This window comes from Diplotaxodon limnothrissa, linkage group LG17, assembly GCF_057381915.1.
Source record: "Diplotaxodon limnothrissa isolate DT_005_m linkage group LG17, D_limnothrissa_male_GT1.1, whole genome shotgun sequence".
In the NCBI taxonomy this organism is placed as follows: domain Eukaryota; kingdom Metazoa; phylum Chordata; class Actinopteri; order Cichliformes; family Cichlidae; genus Diplotaxodon; species Diplotaxodon limnothrissa.
This window is the reverse complement of record NC_140612.1, coordinates 9,566,171-9,589,519: the sequence shown is the minus strand read 5'-3', so window position 1 is coordinate 9,589,519 and position 23,349 is coordinate 9,566,171. Positions and strand designations below refer to the sequence as shown.

Below are 23,349 nucleotides of genomic sequence, written 5' to 3'. Positions count from 1 at the left end.
TTATACACCTATTTGGATTTTAATAATTAATAGTCAACTATAACTTTCTCTTGCTCCCTGTTGTCCTGTCTGTGAGTCACAGCAAATGGCCTCCACTCCCTGAGCCTGGTTCTGTTGGAGGTTTCTTCCTCTGAAAAGGAAGTTTTTCTTTCCTGCTGTTTCCACGTGCCTGCTCATGGCGAGTCGTCTGATTGTTGGGGTTTTCTCTTTATTATTATATGAGCTTTCCCTTAAAACATAATGTACCTTGAGGCAACTGTTGTTGTGATTTGGTGCCAAATAAATAAAACTGAACTGAACTGAAGCGAAAAAGTAGCTGCAGCTATAAAGGTTAGTACAGACTGAATAGATTAACTTATGCATATAAATGATGTTGCTATGACTGTTCGGCATTTATAAATGTTCCACTGTCTACAGTCTGCAGTGAATTAATCACACTTTTCTCCATGAACAAGAAAACTGTAAAAGAAGTACAGCATTTTTTGTGTGTCTTTTAGATTTATTATTGGTATGTTGTTAAAGAAAAACATTTGCTTTTAAGAGACTGACTGCAGGCTGAAGGAGCAGAGACTCGGCTATGCAGCAGATCTAGACGTACTGAGACCGGGTACTTTGCAGGAGAACATTTCTCCTTTTCTTGGGATTCACTTTATACACTTTCATTTTGTTTCATCAATCAAAATGCAGACGACTGCTGTTTTGTGTAGAAGACTTATTCATAGTAGTCCTCTGATGGGAGCTGTGTGAAACCACAAAAATTACTTTCTTTTTAAGTTATTTTTTGCAGACATGATCCATACCGTTCCCCTGTTTACCTCTCCACTCATTGGGCATCGCTTTGCTGTTGCTTTCCTTTGATTTTCTAAGCATAAAGTTTGCATTTGGAGCACTTTGTGGTTTCTCAGCTACATTGGAAAAGACAATGCATCTCTTTATTTGCTCCACGGGAAAGACAAAAACACCAGCAGTCAGCTGATGTGTAGAAGAGCAAGTAACCATTTTCATGAAAAATGTATCATCGCATTTGCGTGGATGTTCTATGCTAAAGAGCATCAACAAAGATATTTATTTGAATGGTAATGACAGCTTTTGAGAGAAATGAGCAAAAAAGAACAAATAGCTAAATTCTGCAGTAATGACTTCACATTGTGATGCATGAAACCATTAAGGAAAAAAAAAAGCACTACTTTTTCACTTCTTTGGTCAAAAAACCTCCAATGATTCAGAGTTTTGCATAAAGAGTGAAATATATATGTAACAAGCATCAATACTGAGTTGGTTGGCTTTCATTGCATCATTTCTACACAGCCGTCTCCTTGAGTTCATCCTAATTCTTTTTCTGATTATCCTTAAGGGATCCTTTCTCAAACTGGGGTGCACCTGCAGCAAGGCTAAGATGAGATGATGCATAGCTCTGCAGCAATAGACAAGTTTGTAAAAGGACCACTGGGTAAACATAAAAGGGCCGATGAATGTACACCAGATGTCACAAAACTTGAACATGTTTTTATCTACAGGCTGGGGCGCTGCCAGGCTCGGCTGCCTCGTACATTTGTCCTACACCCCACCCACTGCTAGCCTGCATCACACTGCGCTTAACTTTCAGAGTGAGTATTCTTCATTTTTCCTCTCATATTCCCCATATTTTGTACCCGTGCTTCCTTTCCTTTATCCCGAAGTGAATGGAGCATTAAAGCTTTAACTTTGTGGATTATTTGGGTGATTTTTGGAGGGAACACAGCAGTCTCACTAGTCAAACAAACTGGAGTTTGGGGTCAAACATGCTCGGGTGTGGTAAGAATGTTCTAGTGTGGTTATGTCCTCAGGACACCTATCAGGCAAAGACAGAGGAAACGGCAAAAACAGATGAAATGTCTGCAGAGTGAAAGCAGGGAGATGGTGTTTTATGGTCCGTGTCGCCTTGAGTTCTCGGGCTGGCTGCTCACTGCAGGAGGTACAGGTAGGCAACTTTAAAAAAACCCAAACCTTGGTCTCATTGTAAAGCTTTTATTTTGTTCATGAAAAAGTACACGGAGTAGCATAAAAGCTTTCCGACCAACTCGGTGACAAAGGGTTGACGTAAAGCTTTGGACTGACTGACAGTTTATTATTTATATATACAGCAGGTGTTGAAGTTATGTTAAGTTAAAACAGATGGATTTTGTTTGATTCTTGCACTGTGCTTTGGCTGAGGTTTCACATGTTAACCACGCATATCAATCCTCCTGTCAGTAAAGTCCATCTTCCCATCTTTTAAAACATCCTATGGCTCTGACATCTCGATTTTTTACATAAAAGTCATCATCCTCGTAGAAAAGTGTTTCTTTTTTCTTTAAAAATCAAGCATAAATGTGCCATTACCTTTGTTTTTCTTTTTAATAAATTAATTGTAGCATTTCACAATGGCAGAGAATTTGGATAATAAGCACACAAATCACCATTTATTGTGCATCATTAAATATTATGTACATCAAACTGACACCATCGATTACTTCCAGGGAAATGGAGTCCAACACATTTGCCAGTGTTTCTAGCAAATTATACAACATTTACAAAAAAAAAAAAGGTAACAAAGAAAAAAGCTCAGTGGTATTTTATAAAGCACTGAGAGTAAGTCCTCCTGATCTGTACAGGGCCAGGTCAGTGAGCGGTTATTTAGCAGTCCTGCTAAATAAAATACTCCTTCTGGTTTTCACTGGGAGCGCTCGGAGAATCCGGCTGGCCGCTGAAGGGGAACTCGTTGCTGTCTTCAGGTTGAGCTGCTTTCACTTCCTGGTTCCGATATGTTTCTTTCCTGCTGCATATGAATCTGGCCATCACTGCCAATGCGGACAGGGTGACAAAAATCACAACAGCAATCACCCCTAAAAACAACAGAAAGGTAAAAAGAAAGAAAAATAATTGTTGAATTGTTTCAGATGTTGTGTAATTGTGCTAAAAAACCTGAAAAAAAATTATCGCTCTCTAATTTTTAACCATATGTTAAAAATCACATAAGGGTAGCATGACATGTTTACTTTGATTACACAAACATAGGAAACATACCTAAACATGGGTAAGGAAAATTTAAATGGATCGTTAAGTTGGCCCCACTTTACACCCCGACAAAGTTTTATTCAATTTATTTGAAACTTTTCAAGCTTACAGACAGAATGACACCATGCATGCAAGCGTTACCAAAAACAAAACCTCCTTGGTGGAGGTAAGAGCAGCTTTCTGCAGAGTTGAAGAACGTGCCCACCAGCACCTCTAAAACTCACTTTGTCACATTTGTTTAATCTTTAGCCAAACAAGGCTGCAGCCAAACACTGTGTTTAGATGCACTTAAGTAATGGATTAAAGTCTGCCGTCCACAACAACCTGTCATCGTCGCTGCCCCGCAAATGAGAAATTTGGTTTCTATAACCATGGTGCAGGACAGAGAGAACAACCTGGCAGTTCACAAAGTTCCTGACTGCCTTCAAGCACACATACGACGAAGCAGCAGTGAGTCACACATGCAAAAGAAAGCCCACATAAACACAGTCACAAGAAAAACTGACGAATAACCAAAAAAAGGTGTTCAGTTCTACAGAACTGCATCTTCCCAAAGGTTTTGATTCAACTTTTATAATCTATTGATTTGTTCTTATTCCTGCTGAGAAGAATAGCATTACCTCCAATTAGAGCGGAGTCACTTCTGATGGTGTTGACTAAAGGCTGACCTGGATCCACTGAACCAGGCTGGCCTGCAAACAGAGGCAGAGGAGAAAAATACGTAGAGCAAAGATGAGAAGGCAAGAACATACACACATCTATCTCTATCTCTATATATCTCTACATGTATATATACATATATATATGAAATAAAGTGACAGAAGGTAGAGTTACTGAGAAAGCCATCAGTCAGTACTGAGAGTGCTTGTTTAAAGTCTCAGCACAGCCTTAAAGGACCTCACTACAGTTGTCTGACTAATCTCATCTGCCGCTGTGCCATCACTCTGTCTGTTTACCGAGGAGGATGGTTAATGAGCCAATAAGAAAGTCTAATGAACAGCCATAAGAATAATATTAAAGGCGTACCAGACAGATTCCCACACCAGGAGAAGGTGGGTGGATGGGAGAGGGCTGGCCAATAATATATACATAAACTGAGCATACAGAGGCTGACTTTGCTCCCTGTACCTGATAAGGAGTGTGTTGTTTCTGCTGCGTAGGTGTTGGCTGGAGAAGAGGAACCACAGCTTGATTGTACCAATGGGCCGGTGACAATAACAGGGCTGTCAGGGTGGAGCAGAGCAGCTTTCAGAGGACTGATGGAGTTAAAATGAACACCTGACAGGCAGCCAGTGAACCCAAGCGAGGCCAGCTCGGCCATCTCGGCATCCAATCCATCAGGCTCTGAATCCAGAGGGAGAAACACACAGCAAGGAGAGGGAAAAGGGGGCAGATAAATAAAACCTCGACTTTGACGACAATGAACAACCACTCATTATGTTCAAAGTCTTTGATTGCTTTAACAGAGTTATACAGTTATACAGTATTCGTACACATCAACAGCAATATGATGACAGTATCAAAAGGTTGGGAAAGTGAAGCAAACTTTAAAGAAAAAATAAATGTCAAAGGGCTGTGATGGTCTGCTTGCCTTTGTCACTGCTCTATTTCTTTTCTACTTCCAGCATAGCGTATGAGTGGGGCAGGATAGCAGATCAGGCTAGTTGGAGACACCTGAGCCCAGCGTTTCCTATATAAACCCCACTCTTCCTCACACTTTTGAGTGCTGTTCTTCAACATGTTTCATGGTTTTGAGTCTCATGATAATTCGACCTCAGCACTGTTCACTCATCCACTCACACACCCTTACTCCTTTTCTTAATAATAGCACCTCGTCTGTTTCTGCTTGTTTTAATTCCATGTTTGGTTTTTTCTTAAATGATCATTCAGCATTTATCCTGCATGTTTCTCTTTTTTGACATGGCATCAAAAGGCGGGTTGCGACTGTGTTTTTTGAGATGGGGCATAAATCATAGCATCCAGCATCAAAGCCACACAAATTATGTTGTGTCTGTCGTGCTGCATCTGCACAAAATAGTGGCAATTTAAGTGACTTTGAACGTGGCACGGTTCTTGGTGCCTGACGAGGCTGGTCTAAGTATTTCAGTATTTCTGCTGATCTGATGGTATTATTGGGATTTGTAACACTTCTGGGGTTTACAGAGAATGGCCTGAAAAAAAGGGAACATATCCAGTGAGCGGTGGTTTGCTGGAGTGAAAATGCCTCAGAGGTGAGAAGAGAATGGCTAGACTCTTGCAAGCTGACAGGAAGCCAACAGTAACTCAAATAACCACTTGTTACAAGCAAGATATCCAGAAGAGCTCTGTCAATGCACAACAGGTCAAACTTAGAAGCAAATTGGCTACAAAAGCAGAAGACCACACAAGCTGCCACTCCAGTCACCTAAGAACAGGAAACAGAAGCTACAATTTGCACAGGCTCACCAAAATTGGACAATAGAAGATTGCCTGGTGTGATTCTCGATTTCTGCTGCAACATTCAGATGGTAGGGTCACAGTTTGGAGTAACAACATGAAACGACATGCCTTACATCAACAATTCAGACTGCTGGTGGTGTAATGGTGTCATATTTTTGGGCAGCTGAGCATTTTTGGGCAGCTGAGCATCATTTAAATACCACAGCAAACCTGAGTACTTTTGCTAACTGTCTCCATCCCCGCTTCAGGACACCTACACCAGGAGATGCCGGACTAGAGCAGCGCAGATACTGAAGGACCCGTCCCATCCTGGCAACAAACTGTTCCAACTTCTGCAATCTGGTAGAAGGTTCCGCATCTTCCGGGCAAGGACAGAGAGACTCAAGAGGAGCTTCTATCCCCAAGCCATCCGTGCCCTAAACACACACACCCGCCCTCTCACATCATCTATAATTGACTGAGACAGGACTCTTCCAGACACTAAACCAAGGAACAATGTACATTTCAATTCCTTTAATTTTAAATATGTTTATATTGTCTATCCTGTAAAATAGTCAGATATCTATCCATATTAATGTACAGAATTCACCTGCTTGCTGCTACTACTGCACATTCACCCAGTGTATATACTATATGTGTATATATATATATAATGTTCTTCCTCTACACCCCCCCAATTTTTGCACATGTCGAGGAGCGTGTCAGGCTACATTTCACTGTGTGTTATACTTGTATAACTATGCATGTGACAAATAATAAAGAACCTTGAACCTTGTGACCACAGTGTGCCCTTTTAATGGTTACTTCCAAAATAATAATGCAACATATCACGAAGCTTAAACCACGTCAAACTGGTTTCTTAAACTTGGGCAGTAAGTTCACTACACTCAAATGACCTCCACAGTCACCAGATCTTAATCCAATAGACCACCTTTAAGATTAAGTGTAATGAAAGATTCACATCATGGATGTGTAGTCAACAATCTTCAGCAACTGTGAGACGCTATCATGGCAATATGAACAGTTCTCAAGACAAAAGCAGGGTCCAGCCCAGCATAAAAAAAGTGTACCTATTTCTCATGTGCATACCTCTTTAAGGAGTGAGTCTTACTTTCTAATACAGTCACATCCCCGCTATGTGTGGCAGCAGGTGCTAAATAAAATCTTAAGCAGCTATAAATGTCAGTACAAACCACAATTATTCCTGCAGTGCAATTTGATTACACAGCACATCACTGGCAGTCATCTAAGTTATTACCAGAGAGAAACAACTTTTCACCACATTAATGGGACACTGCAGAGTGGCCTGGTTGGAGAGGCCAGTTTATCAGCTGCATATTTGATCAGGCGTTGAGTTTTTAAATTCAGCGTAAATTGACTTTGATTTAAGTATCTTGTGTCATGTGCATATATGCACGAGTCAGCAAGGTATGACTGAGGACAGGAAAAAAAATAAAAGGAAAAGCTGTGGTGGTAGAATGATGGATGTATTTGAAAGAAAACTAATTTCTTTAACACAGCATGCAGGCTCACAAGTCTAACCACCTAATGTATTAAGAAGACAACATCTCCTCTTGTGAGAAAAAGAATATATATAAAAATATATATTAAAAATTAAAATATGTGGAATTGAACATCTCAAACTCAACATGTATTAGTAAAATTACAGCTGATGTGGCAAAAGTTTTGATACTAATCTTACACAATGAATAATCCTTGGGTGCAAAATGCTAAAAAGAGTCAAAAGGTGTTTATGTAGCCAAACCCTGACAGTATATGAACTGAAAAAAACTTTACTTCCACCTCCTTTCACTGTCTCTGTCTCCTTCTGTGAGCATCTGAATCTCTCCATTCTTTCTTGGTCCATTAGTTAGGCTGATGGATGACAGGGCTGGCAGGGAGCGACAGTATATCAACTATTTTGCTGCCTCTCTGATACTGATATGACTGCCCGAGTCCTCTGGCTCAGCATGGGGGCAGTGGGGTTACATACTAACACAGACTGGGTCAAGAATAATTTTTTTTTAAAAAACGTAACAAGGAGGACCTAAAAACAGCAACAGCATCAATTTATATCTGTTTCTTACTTGTGAACCAAGTACAGGAAGGAGTTCAGTAGCTTCCTGACAAAAACAAAATTCAGCCCCAATTGCTTTATAAAATTTGGACACTGTGCAAATTGTCAATTAAAACAAAATGTAATTTAATCACATTTTATTCACAACACAACACAGAAAGCAAATGTATTTTATGTTCATCCCATTTATCCTCCTCTCCCACTCATTGTCTTATTTCATCAAAAATATCGAAAAAAAAAAACCCTACACGTAGATATATAAGGGAATAGTGAAATGAGAGGCCTGATCTTGCAAAAATAAAAAAATAAAAATGTACGAGTCAAAACTGGTTTCAGAAAGCGTTGCTAATCCCTTGGCTCATGTACTTTAGGGCCAGGGCTAATGGATAAAAGTACTGGGCCACTCGATATCATGGCAAAATAGACACGCCGGTCCAAAGCATGAAATAGATATGAAATAGACATGGATGCAGAAGCAAGGGAAAGTGTTTAAATAGACATTCTTACACACATTAGCCGCCTAGCTTTCTGGCGACTAAGCAGCCTGGAATACACTTTATATGTTTTTTGTTCACTACCAGCCTCTTGGCTTTAAAAAATTTTTCACCCCTGCTAGTGTGCAACTTCTGCATGCAGCAATACAATTCCTGCATGCATGTCCATTTAATACTTTGGAGATTCAAACTGTGGAATGGAGATGGTGGATGTCGTGCCATTTACACATTTTTCTGTGATACTGGGTTGTTTCGGAGCCTTCTACACATTACACCTAAAGAAGCTGTTTGGCAATGGAAACCCATGCCCTGAAGCTCCTGGCGCACACTGTTTGTGCTGATGTTAATGCCAGGGGAGGTTTGGACCCTGCAGTTATTGAGTCAGCAATACGCACTATTTACGGGGTGACCCTGTTCTGCTACTTTAGATGGTCTGCCACTGTATTGCTGAGTTACTATGATTTCTAAATGCTTCCAGTTTGCAATAACAGCACTTACAGTTAATTGTAGAGGGAAGAATTTTGACAAACTGACTTGTTTCGGTGGTGGCATCATATTATTAGAGCACTCAGATTTATTGAGCTGTTTATAACAACCAGTCCTTCCACAAATGTTTGTAAAGACACTGCATTACTAGGAGCTTGATGTTTTACATCTGTAGCTTTTGAACTTAAAACACTTGAATTCAAAGGTTAAGAGGTGTTGCAGCACTTTTACCCTGTGCTACCTCTACATTTTGAGAAACAGTGATTTTCTATTTTAGCAATATAAAATCCTTTCTAACGCCCACAGGTTCTAGCAGCAGTGAAAAATCCCAAGTGATGCTATTCAAAAACAGCGTAGGGAATTCACTTAAGTGTTTCTTTCATAATGAGAACTCCTTGCAGATAAATCAGCTGTGCAACTACTGCAGCAATGCTGAAATACAACATTCTGTCATAGAGGAATAGGGGGAACGGCACCTCCTGACTTCCTGGTTTAGTTTGACCCTACCCACAGCAGATTAGATTTATTATTTTTTTTGGTTGTTATGCTGAATTGAAGGTGCTGACTCCAATCTTCTAAGTAATTTGTTCTTTTCATTCTCTCCTCATTACCATACAAAGTGAAGGACCTTTTTCTGAAGTTGTTATGATTACAGCTGTCTGAAGCCTCGCTCAGCTAGACAGATATAAAGACTGTGTTACTCACCGCCCTGATACCACAGATAAAACTGCACAGACATGCAGGTATATTTTGAACTTCTGCACTAGTGCCATTTACACAATTATCTTAACCTACCATACTTTTAGATGCATCTACATCGCAGTGACTTTCGCAGAGTGCTGTCCTTTTCTAATCTCTTCAAGAGAGTGACCAGCTGAATATGGATGTTAGCTTGATTTGCTTCACAGAGTCACAGCTGTTGCTTGGGCTGCAGCTTTCCCTCTGTTCCAGACAACATGATGACCAGAGAACAGCACAAGGATCCAGAACACCACTTTGCCACATGAGGCCAAACATCTCAGTACTGTTATTCAAATGAGCCGGTACTGGTGCATGTCCTAAGATAGCCACACTCACCCTCCACTCTGCCCAGTATGAGTGATTTGATGCTGTTGAACTCCACATCAGATGTCAAGTTCAAGTCCTCTCTGGCGTTCTGGTCAATCTGAAAACAACATTAAGCAAAGACTTTTATGTCAAGTGTTTAAATGACGACGGCTATGTGAGCCACAGTGAAGGAAAAAGCATAACATGTGAGGATTATATGTTCAGCCTGGAGCCTGATCTGCATATTCTAATGAGAGGCAGTCTGAAATGTGACTGTGCGATTCACAGCAGCTGAGCAGGAAAATACTGAGGTAGTAAACGTGTCTGAGAGCGATCCTCTCTATTTAAAAAAAACAAGCTAGGAAACAATGACATTTGGGCTTTAGTCTCATTTGTCAATAAGACATTTGCTAATGCTGAGACTTAAGTGGAGCGATAGAAAACAGAGTGGTTGTCATAGCTTGACTACAGAGAGGAAATCTGCCATTTATTATATTTTATTTTACTTCCGAAAGCATCCTTGTGGTCAGGGTTGGTTTTTAAATTAAAGAAATAGCTGCAAGCATCAGCCCACAATACTTCCCTTCCACTCAGAGCCTGCCAGCAGACTCCTTATAGCACCAGCGGCTAAAGCAGTGTGAGCAGCAGATTAATTAAACAATGTACTCTTTAGCTCTTAGACTTAAATGTTGGTGGAGTTCTGGGGGAAGAAAAACCTGTGTGTCATTCCATTTGGTGGTAACAGCCCGGCTTGCTTATGTCTGCAGAAGCAGCAGAAACCGGTAAGAGAGAGTAAGAAAAATCTCCCGTGTGTTTGTATTCACCTGCACAGAGACGATATCTGCCAGTCTCCTAACAATCACTGTGTGCAGGCGCCCATCAGCCACGTTTATGACTCTGCTTCTCAGCGTCTCCACATCTCTGCCGCTGTGCAGCTTGTACCTCAGTTCCAGCTCGTCTTCACAAACACAAAGCAACAGTACAATTGTAGTCGAATGGATACAGAATAAAACAGTCAGAAAGTCAAAAGTGGTCATTTGGTCAAAGTGTTCTCAAACGATGACAAGAACTGTGTTAGATATGTGTTAAATATAATGTTACTAAAGACCACAAACAACAAAGTAGATCTATTCATGGAATAATGCAAAATATGAATCCGTATTATTCTTTAAATGGTAATCTTTGGCCTCAACATGTCTGCAGTTACAGTTGCAGTTGGCACAAATGGAGCAAAGCCTGTGATAAAGTTCAAGTAAATTAGTTTAACTGCACTGTGTCAGACATGCACAACATGCCGCACTCTCTTCATATCCTATCCCTGCAAAATCCTCCTCCTAACATGCTAGTGTCCCTCCTACTATGTATCGTGTTGAAGGGTTGAAACAGCAGGCAGTGCTGCACCTCGCCCACACTTGTAAATCTTTTTCTCATGACTTCCCTTATTATAAACGCAGCAAGTGGTGAGCTCAGAAGCTAAATCTGACTGTATTCTACTGCTATAATAAATGTTAGATGTCTGACTAAATTGATGGTCTCTCATTGCATCACCTCCTCTAACTACTCATAATCTGACCAGACAATACAACTGCAAATTTTCTCAAACTTGAAAACAAACAAGTTGACGTGCGGGAGTCGAGTTCTACAGTCACCTGATTCACAATATGGTTAATGGGATGTTATCCACATAGCAAAATTGGTATGGCCCGGATCTGGCCCACACAATGTGCTTACACATGGCCCACATACCGCAGAGCATGATGGCCCTTTGATGGCCCAGATCAGGTTTGCCAGATGTGGCCCACACGAGGGCCAGCACAAGGCCAGTTGCAGACGCACTGGTGGTCCTGCGCTGGCCCATGTGTGGACTACGTCTGGCAAACCTGATCTGGGCCACCAAAGGGCCGTCATTCTTTGCAGTATGTGGACCATGTGTAAGTTGTGTGCAGCCACGGGCCAGTTGCAGACACACTGCTGGCCCTGTGCTGGCCCAGACCAATTTCCGCTCTGGCCCCAGATGTCAGCCTAATGTGTACCTTAATCAAGCCATGTAACAACAACATGTGCCAGAACATGCAAAGGTAACATGACAAAACTCTGTTCTGACAATGAATGGACTGACTCTTATATAGCGCTTTTCTAGTCTCCCGGATTACTCAAAGTGTTTTATACAACATGCCACATTAACCCACTTTCTCTAAACTGAGTGCTTCCTAACTGCATACTCTTGACATGCAGACTGGAGGAACCAGGGATCAAACTACTAACCTTCTGATCAGTAGACGACCTGCTCTACCTCCTGAGCTACAGCCACCAAGTAGTAAACGCAAGTAAACCCTCACTAGGTTTTGGATAAAGTGTACACTCACAAACCTGTCAAACCTGCATTTGAAACGTTGGCCACCATAGCAGTATAGTATTGCAACATGGCATTTGGGTCTTCTAAGTAAAATAGGAAAATAGGAACATAAATAGTACCATCATTGCCAGACATGGCCCACATCTGGTTGACATACACCCTGTCATGACACCGGTCAGTCAAAAGTGCCAGCTTGATGCCAGATCTGGGCCAGACCTGTTTTCTAAGAGCCTGGGCCACATAAACCAAACCACAATTGACCAGAAATGTCATGCCATCACATAGACAGTGCCATCTATGCCAGGCCTTGCCCATATCTGAAAGACATACGTATCATGCCAGAAGTCAGCCTGCAGTGCCGGCTTGATACCAGATCCGGGCCAGACCTGCTTGCTATATGGTTGGGGTTATTAGGCCAAAAACTCGGGTTAGCTCGGGTAGTAGATGAAAGAAACTATTGTTTAATAAAACCAAAGAAGAAAACAAGCCACATATCTGAATATTTTAATAGATCGTCTACAAACCACGTAATACTGTAAGAATTAACACTTTATAATAATGGATTGGATTTATATAGCGCTTTTCAAGGCACCCAAAGCGCTTTACAATGCCACTATTCATTCACTCTCACATTCACACACTAGTGGAGGCAAGCTACAGTTGTAGCCACAGCTGCCCTGGGGCAGACTGACAGAAGCAAGGCTGCCATATCGCGCCATCGGCTCCTCTGGCCAACACCAGTAGGCAGTAGGGTAAAGTGTCTTGCCCAAGGACACAACGACCAGGACAGAGAGCCCAGGGATGGAACCGGCGACCTTCCGGTTACAGATGCGCTTCCCAACCCCCTGAGCCAATCTTTATATCTAAGATTAAACTCCATGATACAAAATTGATCATGTTTCACTGTTACATTTATATCCCTTGGCTGCGGATATAATTTGAATGTTCTGAGATTCTTGCAGGCTTAAAAGATGAACAGAAATGATAAGAAATAATATTTCTTTAGTACTACACATATAATTTGATACTCTATGCTATTTCGCTCATTTTGACTTTTTTTCAGTATGGGCTATTAGTGATTAATTCCCTTATCATAAAGCCATATATTTATAATAAAAAGACTTATAGCTGGAGCAGTGTCTGGAGCAGGATTTCAGTGAATGAGTCTTTTTCTGTGCAGTAGAAGGGGCCTTTAGGAAATTGCTTTGATTTGTGCTTTGGCACAATCAAAATAAAACTCTCCCTGGGATTTAATTGGATACTTCAGCAAGAGTTCAGATACTTGATATTGGCTTGATCAGCTAATTTAAACTTGCTTTCTTTGTGTCATTAAAAAGCTTCAATATTGTGTCTACAAAGCAACAACAACTCTATTCATAACAAAAAAGGATATTTTCAGTAGCTTAGACGATAAATCCAGATATTTTAATCAGCCCCTTTGGAGTTTTGAATCTGATTGGTATTTCCTATTATTCCAGTTTACTTACTTTGAATACAATGACAAAACAACCACGACAAACAAAACAAAGAAATAAAAATAAATAATTTAAAAAAGACCCCCCTCTCAAAAATAAATGATCATTTTATTATATCTGCACCAGATATTTTTTTTCAAACCCAACCCGACTAGTCAGGCTCTGTTGGAAAAAAGCAGCATAGGACAGACAGAGAGGGAGGAGAAAGCAAAGGAGAGAGGAGAGGCTTAATTCAACAAATTGCAGGAACAATGAGATGAGAAAATAGGTTGCAGAATTAAAAAGACGCAATCATTTATCAACAAAAGACAGCCAAGAGAAAATGCTATCTGAGAGTCCTCACCATTTTTGTTGATGAGCAGGATCAGGTACTCTCTGTAGAACGAGCTGACATAGAGCAGAAGAGCAGGACTCTGATTGGTACTGAAGCTCAGAGAGATGTTTTCTCCTCTTAGTGTGATATCTGAGTAGATGGATGAAGGCAAGCCACTGCTGTTCCTGCTTAGTTCAAAGGGCTCCTTCAGGATGTAGGTGATGGATGTTGTTGACTTAAAGGTGGCTGAAACCTCTGGGAGTTAAGAAGTTAGTGAGAAGTGTCACTGTCGGAGCTGAATGTGCTGGTTTAAAGACTAAATTCAACTAATGCTCTTTGCAAATTCTGTTTTGATGATAAGCATCACATCAACTGAAGAAAGTAGAAAATATTTTTTAAAACTCCAGGTGGACGAAATGGATGCAAAAATTCAGAGTTGACGTCTTGAGCTTCATATGATAAAGCGAAGCAGCAAATGGTTGAGATTAGGGAAACAGTGTGGCTTTGATTAAATGTTAATGAGCATCTGGTTGAATACTTTAGTAAATTTTGAGTTTTGCAGTATCTGAAAATGTAATTTAATATCTGGCTTAAGGTCTTCTCTGTGATCTCCCTGATTCTGCAGTATCTTCTCAAACTGCCTATCTACACAGTCCAGACAAAGCAAAGTAGAGAACAACAAAGGAGGTAAGTACTTTTTGATGAATAACTCAACAAGTTGCTTTGCGAGTTAATCAGCAGTTTAAACAGCAAAACATACTTTACCTGTGGCATTTTATCAGGGCAAGCAAGGCAAGCATTGTTTAATATCGGCATGATTTTTTTTGCCCCCCACCAAGATTTGATGTATTTCCTAAGTCTTCCTTTAAGTTTGTGTTTTGAGCAGTATATAAAGAAATGCAGGTTGAGATTGTTTGCATAATATTGTATATTAATGCCTCTTCGGTGGTCCATACGGTTAAGATAGGTCACTGAGTGCTTTGCCTCACACAAATTAAAACCTGCTCTATTCCACTCCCCTTCTTGAAGTTTTTTATTATTTTTTTTTATGGAAAACTTGAGAAACTAAATAAAATATCAAATTTCCAAAAGTTTTTATTTAGTTTCTCTTGTTTGCTCCTTCTCTCTAACAGGCATGTCAGACCTGATATGCTTTAATTACCCCCTATAACAACAACTAAGTGCAGTCCAAATGTATGGACAGTGTGTGTCACGGCCTGGAGGGTCAGCTGGTCGCTGATCAGCTGATTTCTCTCTCTATCTCTCTAGTTCTCTCTCTCTCTCTCTCGCCAGGGCGGAACTCATTATGGCTTCACGCCCTTGGCCCGCGCCCTCGGAGGAGGAAACACCTGTGCCTCATCAGTGTGGATGGCATTTAAGCCAAGAAGCAACGGCTATTCTTCGCTGGATGGTTGTGAGAATCGCGTCAGTGAAAGTCGAGCGTCTAGCAAATGTTTTTCCATGTAGTTGTGTGTTTCTTTGTGTGCAGAGTCAGACCCTCTGGACTGTTTTCCCTGGTGTTCCCTGAGCGACGAGTGTTTGAGTGGATTCATGTTTGGATTGTTTGGACAGAGGCAAGAGTGTTCACCTGGATTTCCCCCGGAGCCCTGCCCCTCTCACCTTTTGCCCCACACCTTTGGAGATAGCACTGCCCTGTACCTTTTGTATATACACTCATTGGACATTGTTCATTAATTAATTCTCCTGTGTGCATCAATCCCCGGAGTCCAGCGCGTGAGTCCACCTTGTACACCGTGACAGTGTGTTTGTGTCCTCTAGTAGAAGTTGCAACGTAGCATTACCAATACCAGAGTTTGTGTTTTCATTTAGCTCTTCCACTGCATATAGTGTTTCTCCACTGCGTGCCCTGATCGCTGCCATAGCAGATTGTAGGCTAATATTAGCTGCCCTTACCCTACTGCTTTTAGGAAAGGTCAAACTCATTAACCTGAATAGTGTAACAAGACAACACATGGTCCTGATCTTTTCTGGTGTAACATTATGTGTATGAATGACAAAGCATAAATCAAACTTTTAATTCAAAGTTTTATACTTTTTTCTTCTTTCTTTCTTCTATTTCCATGTTTACTATAACAGTGAGCGTAAGAAGATGTTGTTCCATTGAGAGTTTCACTAATGTAATGCCTGTGACTGATATATGAAATTGGCCAGCAAATCTCTTTTCCTTTATTGGAGAGCAGCTCTATAGGATGCACAGACTGAACTGTCAAAATAAAGTGCCATAAAAAAACATAATAAGCTGCTGTTAAGACAGAAGGAAATCACTCTTGATTTTCAAAGTCATTCAAAAGTTGGTACAAGTGTTATAAAATGTGATGAAAGCATCAGGAATATATAAATGTATAAAGTACTAAGATGTTCATTTATTACAGAGAAAGAGAAAAGAAAAAGTGTCTAAACATATTTTCTTGCACTTATAAAATGTTACCATTAAAGCCTTAATCAAGATATCAATCATCCCAGAATGCTGATTCTATTTTTCTGGACGTAGCGTTTCAGTGGGAGAAACATATGAGAGTCAGAAGACGACCCTTGGACAGGTGATGAAATGTTGGACAACACTACATCCAAAAGAACAGAATCAGCTTACTGTGATCTGAACCGGACACTTTCTAGGTCTCTCAATATTACAGGAATATTATGCAGGGTTGTAAAATACAAAACTGTGTTTCAGAATAACTATCTTCAAGCGATCAAATACCACCCTAATATTTCTTTTTCATTCCTTATCTCATGAAAGATCCAGCATCTAAAAGTGTACTCTGCCTTTCTTAGACACAAACCTATAATGAATTTTATGCTGAATTAGTCTTTCATCTCTTATGCACAAAAAAAATGAAATTGTCAAGGCAATAGTAGGGACAAAAATATGGAGGGAGCCAATTTCAACTCTAGAGATTTCCTTTCAATTTCATTATGATATCAGACCATGGCTCCCTGAGGTGTTTGCTGCTGCAGCTTGTGATCTTAAAATATTAGTCGTTCTTGTCTGGAGGCTGCTGGATATTGAGATTTCTGGGTCTGCAGTTATGAATAAAGTTCACGTTAATACTTTTGTTTAATCTGATAAATATAGAAGGAAGCCTTGCATTTGCTTTTAAAATATATTTAGTAAGGCACAGAGCCAGAGAATGTGCACATCCTAGCTTGAATTGTCAAGGACTTTGACGGCGACGGTCACTGCGCACTGCTACAGTGGTGTTATATCAGTCAAAAAGTAGGCCAGCTCGAAAGGAGATCTTGCTCTCTTCTTCTTTTTCTTTTTTTGACTCGAATGGATACCATGATGTATGAAATAATTATCATACTGTATTTTATAAGACTTAAAAGAAGGTATTAAGACAATAAAGTGATACAGTGTTTACTGAGCTCATAAATCAAGTGATCCATAGCCAGAGATGGGCAGTAACGTGTGTAATCCGATTACTTTTTTTGAGTAACGAGTAAAGTAAGGGATTACTATTCCAAAAACGGTAATTAGATTACTGTTACTTTCCCGTAAGCACGCTGCGTTACTGCGGTACTAAAACCGTGATTTTCTTGCGAGAGTGTCTCATGACAATGACATTTATTTGAAAGACTGAGTGTAAACACAAAAAATATTTTATTTTATGTGCTGGAATGTGCAGAAAATAGGTTTAAATGTTAAACAAATTTCTTCCAGTCAGTGAATGTTGCATATAATTTAATTTTTGCTTGATGCATAAAGTTAAAAGATTAAAACTAATAAAACAAGTTTTAAAAAGAGACTTTTCCATTTGATTACATTTTGTATGATGGATTATGCAGAAAAAGCAGAATTGGGCTGAAGGATCTATCACTTTATCACCTATTCAGGTTGTAAATCGTGTTTTTAAAAAGTAACTAAGTAACTAAGTAATTAATTACTTTTGAAAATAAGTAATCAGTAAAGTAACGGGATTACTTTTTGGGGGAAGTAATCAGTAATTAGTTACTTATTACTTTTCTCAAGTAACTTGACCAACACTGTCCATAGCACAATTTTCTCACAGGCGTACATGCAAATAAAAATGAAAGAAGGCAGGTTTGCCATTAGGTTTTCAGGCCAAGAAGTCTTTTATAAACAGTCTGTACAAAGAACATCAATGAATTGAGTCTATGGATCTGTGTAATCAGTGGCAGAAAGTCTCCACTGTCAGTGTGAGTGTCTGTACCTTTGTGGCAGAAGGCTCCAGTGTAGGCCGACTGTCCACAGTCGCAGGAGAAACCGTTGGCTTTTTCCTCACAGCGACCCTCGTTCTGGCACAGCGAGCCATAGCTGCTGCAGTGGCCTGGGCATCCAGGTAGGACTCCAGGCGTGATCTTAGCTCTCTTCTCCAGGTCCAGAGTGACGCCATTCAGCTGCAGAGAGCGGATACAGCCCAAAAAGCCTTTCTGTCTGGATGCAGTGCCTCCTGCCAGGAAAGAAATAACACTTGATACACCATTGCTCTTTTTCTGCCTACTCAGACTCAAACCTCTTAATGTAAGTTCTATGCAGTACAGACTAGTTCCTATAGACTGCAGATCTATAGTTTTTCATACTTCTCAGCAGTAAATTATGATTGACAGCCATAAGTTGCCACTGTGGCACAAGACCATGTCTGCACTGCAGGGCAGACACAGTCACACAGCCTAAAACTGGTCCTCGCTGTTGGACTAACTACTTGGCTGTTGAGCCATCTGGTGTGCGCGGACGAATCCCTGCTTCCTTTCATTTTCCTATTAACATTCGAATATAGGCAGTTCACACAGGGTCTGGGCAAAATTACAGTTCCAAGCTGGCTGCATCCATTCCTGACAGTTATTATTGTTTTCATAGACGGTTATTGGCAGGGTATTATTGTCACAGTCAATGTTCAGCCAAAGCGGCTTGTCATTCCACAAAATCGATAACCTCTGTGTGGCTCTGACTTCCTTCTGCAACAAAAGTTATAAAACGCCTACACATTATGAGCACACATGGCAGGAAAATTAATTAACGTCTTTTAACATGTTCTGTGAAGATAAGCTTGACTACAAAGAATGAAATACAGAGAAAGGAAAGCTCCTGCTCAATGATGATTTAAAAAGCCAAATCTACACCATGATTCTATAAAGTACTGGTTGTGACTGTTAAGAAAGGAAGAGATCACAGTGCACAAAAAGAACAAGGACGGGGTCCTGAGGGGTGCCACCTCTGACCAAGGGAAGAAACAAAGGACACACGCTGCCAGAGGAAGAAGTCCTGTAGGAGTGAAAGGAAAAGCCTTGCATGACAATATGAATTTCAGCCATTTAAGCAGTTTTACTTTCCCACTTTATGGTGAATAATCCAGATCCCTGTTTTAACTCCAGTGCAACAACAAGCTCAGAGTGGTCTTTTTAGGTCATTCGTACATGCTTGTAAGTGCAAAGGGGCTGACTGAAGTGAATTATAAATCAGATGAAATGACGTGACTAATAATTTCACTCTCATCCAATCACCGGTCTCCTCACTGTACAGCTGAGACAATCACAGGTTTCAACAGCTCAACAACTGAGAGGTTGCTTCTGGAGAAATTATACAATGCTTAACAAATGTATTAGACTATCTGTGAAGAACAAGGAAACACAAATAATTGAGAAATCTGTCAAAAGAAAACTTGTTTAAAACTAAAAATTTATTTATTTTTTTAATTGAAAAATTGAATTGCAGGTTCCAATCTGAGCCTGGAAGTCGAAAATTAATCAAGGACTAAAACTAATTGTTCTGTTTATTAATGCAAGTTAATAACTGCAATTTGGCAACTTTATCAGAAGATAATAACATATTTCCTCTGTCTCTTTTCTTTCACGAATGACAACAATGGTTATATTGTAGCATTAAAAATAATAATTTTGATTAAAGAGCTTGCACACAGTACTGCTGTTAAAAGAATAGTAAGAACAGTGAACTACAATGCTTAGTATTCAATGCTGCAATGCTTAATGCTTTGGAACGGCACTGCTAAAATCAGAGGCTGAGTATTTTTCCACCTTTGTGTCCTACTGCCTTTGAATGGCTGCAGACATTTAATAAATGGAGGGGAAAGTTTTTAATGTAGCACAAAACGCATTGCAGGCTGATTTTTACCAAGTGTGCTTCCTGATCGAAGCAGCCTATGATGGTTTGCCTAGTCCTGCAAATTTTCACTCTTGGGGGAAAGAGCAACACGCCTTGGGTACAATGTTTGGGTGGAGGATTCAAACCCATCTTCAGCAGCTGCCCAAAGAAAGGATGCTCCCGGTGGTAGCACATTCAGGTGCACAAAGCCCTGTATGCTTCAAGAAAAACTGAACAGGATGGAGGTGGACCCCTGCCTGGTGGCTTGGATCTCCGACTACCTCACCGACAGACCACAGTACGTCAGGCTGAAGGACATCACGTCTGACACAGTGGTCAGCAGCACAGGAGCACCACAGGGAACTGTGCTGTCCCCTCTTCTCTTCACCCTGTACACCTCTGACTTCTGCTACAACTCTGAATTATGCCACATTCAGAAGTTTGCAGACGACACAGCCATCATGGGGTGTATCTGGGATGATCAGGAAGAGGAGTACAGAAGTCTGGTGAGGAACTTTGTCGCATGGAGTCACACAAACCACCTGCAACTCAACACCTCAAAGACTAAGGAACTGGTTGTGGACTTCGGGAGGTCTAGAGCAGGTCCACTGCCGGTTCAGATAGAGGGGGAGGAGGTGGAGGTGGTCAACAAGTACAAGTACCTCGGGCTGTGGGTGGACAATAAACTGGACTGGTCATGCAACACAGAGCACCTGTATAAAAAAGCCCAAAGCCGACTGTACTTCCTCAGGAGGCTGAGGTCTTTTAACATCTGCAGGAAGCTCCTGAGGATGTTTTACCAGTCGGTGGTTGCTGGAGTACTTTTCTATGCTGTGGTGTGCTGGGGGAGCAGCACAGCAAAGAAGGACTCATCCAGGCTGGAGAAACTGATCAGGAGGGCTAGCTCTGTGGTCGGCATGAAGCTGGACACTCTGGTGACAGTGGCAGAGAAAAGGACATTAAAGAAACTGATGGACATCATGGACAATGCCAGACATCCTCTGCACACGGCCATTAACAACCAGAAGAGTCTGTTCAGTGACAGGTTGCTTCTCCCCAAGACAAGAACTAACAGACTTAAAAACTCCTTTGTCCCACACGCCATCAGACTGTTTAACTCCTCCCTGGAGGGGAGAGGGAGGGGAAACAGGAGGACAAAGGAGGGAACAACTAAGCTGTAGTGCCTCTTCACCTCACTGTGCAATACCTTTTGTGCAATACTTTTGTAAATAGTCAACGGTGCAATAGACTCAATACTTGAAATGTGCAATTCACTTGTATTTTTATTTTTATTCCTATTTATTCTATTTATCCCCTTCGTATATTTTATTTATATTGTCTCTGTATTTATATATATGTGTGTGTGTATAACTCTGTAACTTCTGTCGGTGCTGTGCTTTTTTGGAAATCGAATTTCCCAGAGGAACCCACCCGAGGGATTAATAAAGTTCTATCTTATCTTATCTTAAAGCAGATGCTGAGATAGCAACCTCAGCAGTCAGTTACAGCAACAAACATAATCCCAAGAACACCAGCTCTTTGATCAAGGCTGAAGAGAAGCGCCTCGCAGCTAAAAGCACAGACAGACTTTCCCATCTTGGAAGAAGATTGGCAGATGGAGCGAAAGACCCTGGGGCATACTGCCATATCAACACTCCGCTAGAATACTGGCTGTGAGCTGACTGAAGCGAGCTGCTGAGGCTTTGTAAGATGGTCATTTTGCAGAGTTTTGACCTAATTCAGCATAGCTGGGCATGTGAAAAAAACAGCCTGATAATATATATACTGTAGCTTCGGAAAAGAAAAAAATCTACTGATTTCCTGAAGTTTCTGCTTTACACAATAAATGCATATCCATTTTCTGGTGCTTATCCTTGTCATGTTTGAGGGGGGGCTGAAGTCTATCCCAGCTACCATAGGGCGAGAGGCAGGATACACGCTGGACAGGTCGCCAGTCTGTCGCAGGGCTAATGCAAAGAGACAGACAACCATCACATCTTTGGGAAATGTAGATTCACGTCTTTGGACTGTGGTAGGAAGCGGGAGCACCCAGACACAGGGAGAGCATGCAAACTTCACACAGAAAGGCCTCAGCCAGGTGGTGGAATCACAATCAGGGCCTTCTTAAGGTCCTGAGCATTAAGAGGATTTATCTACTTCATCCAGTTGTCCACCTGCACTTGGTGCCAAACTCTGCACATTTCATGTTGTCTGGTTGCTGCACACGTTGGTTTTACTATATGTGGAAATATTATTATATGGAACACAAAAAAAAGTGTGCACAGTGTAACCACAGTGAATTTTAAATGGAATGGCAGGAAGTAAGGGGGACTGATCATTTTTACCCTGGTGATTTTTTAGGCATCCATCTATAAGGGACTGTGTCATGCCAGAGTACCCACACAGACACGGGGAGAACATATAAACTCCACGCAGAAAGGCCCATGCCAGATGGTGGATTTGAAGTTTCCTCTGCTTGGTTTAACAGCATTTGGGAATTTTTTTTAAAAAAAGACATGGGGGGCTCATAATTATGTTCTCATCTGTATAATTCAGACACAGAAATATTTCGAGCTTTAAGTCCTGTGAATTTACTGATTATCTGCCATATAAATACAAAGCTGCCTTCCTCTGTAAAGCCTTAAAAGAATCAACCAGAAAACAAAAAAACTATTACACAACCATGACCAACAGGGTTATGAACACTTCATTATCAAGCTACAGAGATTTAATAGCCCCATACTCCTTCACCGAAGCAGTATGCACCATTAAAGTCAGATGTGCCGTGTACCAGTACGCTCACCTATGATTTATTAAAGCATTGATTAATGTAGCTACATCCTAGGCCAAGTAACAATAATGCAAAACATAACCCATAGTGACATCCTGCTTAATTTTGCTGAATTGTATTGTTCATAAACTGCAAGCGTAAAAACAAGGAAATATTAAGGTTTATTTATTTAAACCAGCAAACATAATTTCTTATTAAGTTACACAATTTTATATATTACAAATGAGATCCATTATTCATAGTAATACAGATGTCTTTGCAGTACTGTGAATTATGATTCCACAGAGGGCGTGTTGTGAACACTGGATTAACAATAAAGCTGCAGAAAGAGCGCAAAGGCACCCAAACACTGACGTTTTACTGAAAACAGAGTCAAGACAGACAAAAACACCTTCTTAAAAAGTATTGTCCTTCAAAATCCTTTTAATCACATTTCTGTTCAAACAAATGAGTCCCCGTGTGTTGCCGGTGAATCCCGCCCAAGTAAAGAAAACGACTGATGTTCGTTTCTTTTTTAGCTGTTCAGAGCGGATTATTAGCTTAACACTACCAGCAACTCAATTCCCACTTCGATCTCTCTGCAGCCTCTCAGTCTCATCACACTTTGTTCAATGGTTTTGTTTCTCTTCAAAAAATGTAATACCTACAAAAATAAATGAACCAATGTTATTTGAACAAAGCCAAAGCCTTACAGTACAAGACTGATTTTCAAGCACAGTTCAGATAGATTAATGTGTAGGCATCTGGATG

The 23,349-nt window shown here is 40.7% G+C and overlaps 1 protein-coding gene across 1 annotated transcript in view; it reads right to left on the bottom strand.

Annotated features, from left to right (window-relative positions):
• Nucleotides 1-2,667: 2,667 nt before the first annotated feature.
• LOC146614619 (contactin-associated protein-like 4) overlaps nucleotides 2,668-23,349 on the bottom strand; it is a 111,834-nt gene continuing 91,152 nt past the window's right edge. The window contains exons 18-24 of the mRNA XM_085376543.1: nucleotides 17,920-18,159; nucleotides 13,754-13,978; nucleotides 10,404-10,537; nucleotides 9,610-9,697; nucleotides 4,165-4,380; nucleotides 3,657-3,728; nucleotides 2,668-2,864 (exon numbers count right to left, since the gene is read on the bottom strand). Coding sequence (XP_085232669.1) covers nucleotides 2,668-2,864; nucleotides 3,657-3,728; nucleotides 4,165-4,380; nucleotides 9,610-9,697; nucleotides 10,404-10,537; nucleotides 13,754-13,978; nucleotides 17,920-18,159 — 1,172 coding nt within the window. The remainder of the gene's footprint in view (nucleotides 2,865-3,656; nucleotides 3,729-4,164; nucleotides 4,381-9,609; nucleotides 9,698-10,403; nucleotides 10,538-13,753; nucleotides 13,979-17,919; nucleotides 18,160-23,349) is intronic.